A 6,268-nucleotide genomic window follows, 5' to 3' on the forward strand; every position below is an offset into this window, starting at 1 on the left:
TAGCGTCTATGACCCATTGAGCATCTTTGAGCTCACGCTGCAGCTGTTGCAGGTACACACTCTTGTCCCGTGTCCAGGTGCTTGGATGTGGCGTCTTACCACAGGTAACTCCTGATTCCCAGCTCATGCTGCGTGGTTGTCCTACATGTGTAACCGGTTCCCATTTGCCGCGCTCCTTTAGTGTCAGAGTGGCTGTGATGCCACTGATCTCATCTCCATACCGCCTGGGGAGACTCCAAAACTCGTTTCCCACGTAGTGCCCGTTTCCAGACCTGATGAGTGGCAACACCTCGTTTAGAAACTCTTTTTGCTCCTGGATTTCTCTGAAACGGCTCTTCTGGTTCATCAGTAAGTTTTCCACTGGCCTGCAGATCAGGTGGGATAGGAAGTCCTGCTGCTGTCGGCGCTGCCTCATGTGTGCTTGCCAGTGCTGCAGGGCATTCCTCTGGCCTGAGGGGACCCCTTGCTTGTTCTCTACAGCTTCTGACCGAGGTCTCCCTGGGATATTGGGTGAAGGGTCTTTCTTGGACTTTGGTATTAGCTTTACCAACTCTGTCTCTCCTCTGACCTCCAGGTAGCTTCCAAAGACTTCCAGACTTCCCAGGATGCTGTGTGGAAGAACCATCCCTCTGTCATCCAATCGAAGCCCCTCATTTCCTGTAGCGTCCCAAGGTTGAGAGTCAGCACACAAACTCAACACCTGTCTGCTGTCACAAGCCACAAGGTCTGATTTCTGATGGCCTTTAGACATCTTTGGTATATGAACGTTGTCAGGGTCCAAGTGAATATGCAGAACCTGGATGTTCTCCGGCTGGCCGTCACATAAAATGGTCAAATTCTGATGTTTTCAGTCCAGCCACAGTCATCCACTGATGTGTACGAGCACCATGTGATGTTGCCTCACATCACAAAACATCAAAGACTTGCAATCATCATGTGACTTCATTGCTACCTCCAACCCCGCCCCTTTATCTAGTGAGGGGTGGGGCAAGAATTAGTGTGACCGTCTTGAATATCTATGACTTTGATAAGTAGTCTCAGAATTCTGGCATCCTCTCACCTTTGCTACCGGGGATTCTGTCACCTGAGACCCCTTCAGACCCCAGACCTCAAACCCAGAACCTCACTTCCTCAAGGCATTAGCACGGCTGCTTGATGTTCGTTGGCTGAACGCTTGTTGAGATCATCAAGTCACAAGTAGACACGCACTCTAAAAACAAATGTTTAGGCTCGATCAAAGGTACTTAAAATTACTACTAATTAATTTGTAAAAATGAACAATACTCATTAAAATTTCTTTGCCACAATTACCTTTTCCACATTACTGGAATCAAGTCAGAACAGCTTGAAGTTGCGCCGCAGTAGCTGCATCTTTCTTTTTTTTTGTGAACAATTGTTTTTATTGAGAAAGTCACATAGAAAAAACAACATTATGTACTCCCTCCCCCTGGAGGCAGCACCCCACCCCCCCACCCACCACTTCTGGCCTAACTAAAGTCACACAGTCTCATCACCTACTCGCGACTTTGAACGAAGCAGGTTAGTAGCTGCATCTTTCATGTCAATCAACAAACACAAATGTAGTTGATTGACAGTCTGTGGGACTCTGACAAAGAGAGAGAGATGTGCCTGGGTTCTGGTCCGTGGTCGCTGCTGGCAGGCGTTGACCACATTCACCCATTCACCTCGCAGTCTCTTCTTGAGCTTCACTACGTCTCCTGATACTTGGAAGTCGGCAGTGAGAACTTTGACTTGTCTTTTCACCGTAAACTGAATGTTGACATCCAGCAGTGGTGACAAACAGAGACGTTCAGCCCCGCTGACTTGCTGCTTCACAAAGAAAACAAAGGACAAAGAAGCAATTAACAGGAGTAATAAAGCTCATCACATGCTACATTAAATATCGATGGAGCTCCATAAATGAACACCAAGCAGCTTCTCCAGCACTTTGTATCACTGCTTTTGTTTACTGGACGAAAAATCTGTTTCCTGCTGCACTTCACTGCATGGAGAGACGCTCACGGAGAAAATTAGACCCCACAAAGTTGGACGTTTTGATTTAGAAGTATTTTTAATCTCTTTTAAGATTCACTATGTCATGATGAATCTTCCAGAGTCAAATTTGAATTTATGAGTTTATTCTTTGTGCAGTAACCTTTCTTTAACCAACACACCCACTTTTAGAGAAAGTCTTTTATTGTCCACTGTCCCTGGCTCCCAGGAGGGCTGAGACCCCCGCTAGTTAGCACATGAGCAGGGAGAGATCAGACTCCCCCACAAAAAACTTTTATTTCAACGTGTGTGGGGGGGGGGGGGTACATTGAAATAAAAGTTGATTCTGCACTGTAAAACCACAAATGAAACTGGATGCTTAGAATGACTCATTCCATGTTTTTTTAAATTAAATCATACTAACCCATTACAATCAAAGAACCTGCACAAACACTTTCAGAAGCGTCTCGGTGGCTGAAGGCGCCTTCATCAACTCGCCGTTGCTGCGTTTGGTGAAGACATTAAGGACATTTAGGGGATAAAAGAAGGTGTTGTGGTTCATTCGGGGGACAGAAAGGCTCCCGCCAGAATAAAAGCACAGCTCTGCGAGTTGGAGAAGAAAAAGAACGTATTAGAGTGAAACGGCGAGTCTGAACTCTGTCTCTGAGCTCCAAAACAGCAGCCAGCATGGCGCCAATTAGCACAGAGCGCGCTAACATGCTGCCTCCCGTGGCGTCTGATTAAAGTGCATATTGATGGTATAAATTATCTCCCGTGACAACAGATAACCGGGCATCTGTATGTAAATGTTTAATTAACCCGTGGCTGAATCGCCGCACCGGTCCAGGGTGGATGTTATTAATCTGATGATGGCGGCCATAACGCCGGGCCAACATCGCCAAAATGAGGCGTCTGGACGCAGCAGCAGATTCATCGGAGACATTGCCTCATTTCCTAAGTGCTGTTTGTTCTCAGTGATGAAGTCAGCAATGCTGCTGCTGTCCGAGGCGACTCAGACCTACTTCCTGCTGAATCTGACACACACGAACTATGAGTCCACTTCCACCGGCGCCACCGCACCTGAACGCCTCCAAACTCACTGATGTTGGCAACAAGGTGGCAGCTAATGATGGTGACATCAATGAAGCAAAATATCGTTGCCTTCTTGAAATAAGTGCTGAAGGGATTTTTTAAAGTTTTTCAGAAAACACAAAAAACTGGAAACAAAACGCCATAAGGAGTTGATTGAGGCAAAAAAACAAATATTCTCAAAAAATGACAGGCAATTATTTTAAGAAGGTGACGCTATGTGATTGTAACATGCTCACAAAACTCCCTCCAACCAGCTGACTCAAACACGTGAATGCTGCCTGACATCACTTCCTGTGTGTTGTCAGGAGAATCATCTTCTGGAAAAAAAAAAAGTTTGTGACATCATCACAGCTGACATCATTAGATGACATCATTGGATGGAGAATTACACCCCAACGTTACCGGATGAGTGTGTCAGTTGCTGTTGGCCTGTAAACTACAACGTGTGATCTACTCCAGCTAATTGGAGTGAATACATGAATGAATCAATGAATGTATTCTTGTACAATAGCAGAGTTCATAAATCAGTGAGAGTAAAAGAGGCCTCCGTTTGGGTCTGCAGGGGCTCTCAGATATGTTGTCTTGATTTTATTCTTGTGCTTTGTAGCTGAAATCACTACTTTATAATTTGACTTACAGGCACACATTTCCAACCAAGGCAGCTAGCAAATGCGAATGCCATTTGACAGCTTCGATGCTATGCTATTGGTACCTGGCCATGCAAGTAATCTCATGTCAGTCGGCCCCACCCCTCCTTCCAGTCCAGCCCCACCCTCTTGTCCAATGCCTTAAGTCCCAGTGGAGGTCACAAAGTTTTTTTTAAAATATAATTCTGACGTTCTGAAGCCCAGTTGCCATGGGGAGGCCAGAGGGTATCTAAGGTCGTGCTCACACCAAAAGGTCCGTTTTCTGATTCGAACCAAAGCGAGGATGATACATTGTTGCAGTTTCTCAACGGTCCGGTTCGCGTTCACAAAGGCCAAACTCAAAAATTCTCACCTGGCAGCAAAGCCGTTCAGTGATTGTTTGTACAGTTGAGACGACAAATCCCTCGCCGTTTCTCGTGTCCACCATGGAGCTTCGTCTGCTCAGTGTCATGTTGGTGCTGGTCTGGACTGGGACGACTAACAATTAAATGATGTATTAATACACACACGTCTGCAGTCGGCGGTCGTATCACAGGAGACAACAGGCTGTAATGAGGGCCTCCCTCCATGTTTTTTCCTTCGCCATACGAGCGCGACCAGTGAGGGAAGAGGACGCTAAAAAGCTCACCATCACATACATGTTACAATCACAAGGTTGGCTCGTCATACCAACAGAATATGACATGTAAAACAGTGCACTTCCTGTGATCGGTGCGGATGGGCTCACACCAGAAGTAAAACCGCTCTAGAGTTCACTTGATAGCGGTCCCAGACCACCCCTACCAGGCCGACCCGGGAGCGGTTGACTGGTCCGCACCAGAGTTCCAGGCCAGCGTTCACACCAACCAAAACGAACCAGACCAGGGAGGTAAACGCTCCAGGGTCCAGTTCAACCGGACTAAACATGGCTGGTATGAACATGACCTTTTTAACTCTTTGCTTGTCCTTCCTTCCTTCCTTCTAACTGTTCTGACCCTACAGACGTGTGCAGTGCCTCCATACCCGTCGTACTGGTTAAAAGTCAAAAACCTGATGAAATTTGAGCTGCATGAATATTTAATCAGCTGAGATCTGAAGACCGCCAGTGCTTGTTTACTGTGTCCCTAAAATAAAACAGCAGCATGGAAGACAAGAGCGCCACCGAAGAGACGCCGTGGCGCCATTAAGAGGACGAAGAGAGACAACCAGGAAAAAAACAGAAATATCTGCAGCTCAAACAGGTTAGTTGATAATGTCATGCTGTGACTTGTTGGTGTTAGTGACTTGTTGGTGATAGTGACTTGTTGGTGTTAGTGACTTGTTGGTGATAGTGACTTGTTGGTGTTAGTGACTTGTTGGTGATAGAGACTTGTTGGTGTTAGTGACTTGTTGGTGATAGAGACTTGTTGGTGATAGTGACTTGGTGGTGTTGGTGAATTGTTGGTGATAGTGACTTGTTGGTGATAGTGACTTGTTGGTGATAGTGACTTGTTGTTAGTGACTTGTTGGTGAGAGTGACTTGTTGGTGAGAGTGACTTGTTGGTGTCAGTGACTTGTTGTGAGAGTGACTTGGTGAGAGTGACTTGTTGGTGTTAGTGACTTGTTGGTGATATTGACTTGTTGGTGTTAGTGACTTGTTGGTGATAGTGACTTGTTGGTGTTAGTGACTTGTTGGTGATATTGACTTGCTGGTGATATTGACTTGTTGGTGTTAGTGACCTGTTGGTGATAGTGACTTGTTGGTGATAGAGACTTGTTGGTGATAGTGACTTGGTGGTGTTGGTGACTTGTTGGTGATAGTGACTTGTTGGTGATAGTGACTTGTTGGTGTAAGTGACTTGTTGGTGATAGTGACTTGTTGGTGTTAGTGACTTGTTGGTGATAGAGACTTGTTGGTGATAGTGACTTGGTGGTGTTGGTGAATTGTTGGTGATAGTGACTTGTTGGTGATAGTGACTTGTTGGTGATAGTGACTTGTTGTTAGTGACTTGTTGGTGAGAGTGACTTGTTGGTGAGAGTGACTTGTTGGTGTTAGTGACTTGGTGAGAGTGACTTGGTGAGAGTGACTTGTTGGTGGTAGTGACTTGTTGGTGTTAGTGACTTGTTGGTGATAGTGACTTGTTGGTGTTAGTGACTTGTTGGTGATATTGACTTGTTGGTGTTAGTGACTTGTTGGTGATAGTGACTTGCTGGTGTTAGTGACTTGTTGGTGATATTGAATTGTTGGTGATATTGACTTGTTGGTGTTAGTGACCTGTTGGTGATAGTGACTTGTTGGTGTTAGTGACTTGTTGGTGATATTGACTTGTTGGTGTTAGTGACTTGTTGGTGATATTGACTTGTTGGTGTTAGTGACTCTTTGGTGATATTGACTTGTTGGTGTAAGTGACTTGTTGGTGATAGTGACTTGTTGGTGATAGTGACTTGTTGGTGTTAGTGACTTGTTGGTGATATTGACTTGTTGGAGTTAGTGACTTGTTGTGAGAGTGACTTGGTGAGAGTGACTTGTTGGTGATAGTGACTTGGTGGTGTTGGTGATAGTGACTTGTTGGTGATAG

The 6,268-nt window shown here is 45.5% G+C and overlaps 1 protein-coding gene across 1 annotated transcript in view; it reads right to left on the reverse strand.

Moving 5' to 3' along the window:
- LOC147269841 (MYCBP-associated protein-like) overlaps nt 1–797 on the reverse strand; it is a 2,528-nt gene extending 1,731 nt beyond the window's left edge. Inside the window, exon 1 of the mRNA XM_086196070.1 lies at nt 1–797. This exon is cut by the window's left edge and continues 1,731 nt beyond it. Coding sequence (XP_086052196.1) covers nt 1–751 — 751 coding nt within the window. The 5' untranslated portion in view covers nt 752–797.
- Between the last annotated feature and the right edge of the window lie 5,471 nt (nt 798–6,268).

The sequence above is a fragment of the Aulostomus chinensis genome, chromosome 2, assembly GCF_037954235.1.
Source record: "Aulostomus chinensis isolate RoL2024-O1b breed Wild chromosome 2, RoL_Achi_v1.0, whole genome shotgun sequence".
NCBI classification, from domain to species: Eukaryota; Metazoa; Chordata; class Actinopteri; order Syngnathiformes; family Aulostomidae; genus Aulostomus; species Aulostomus chinensis.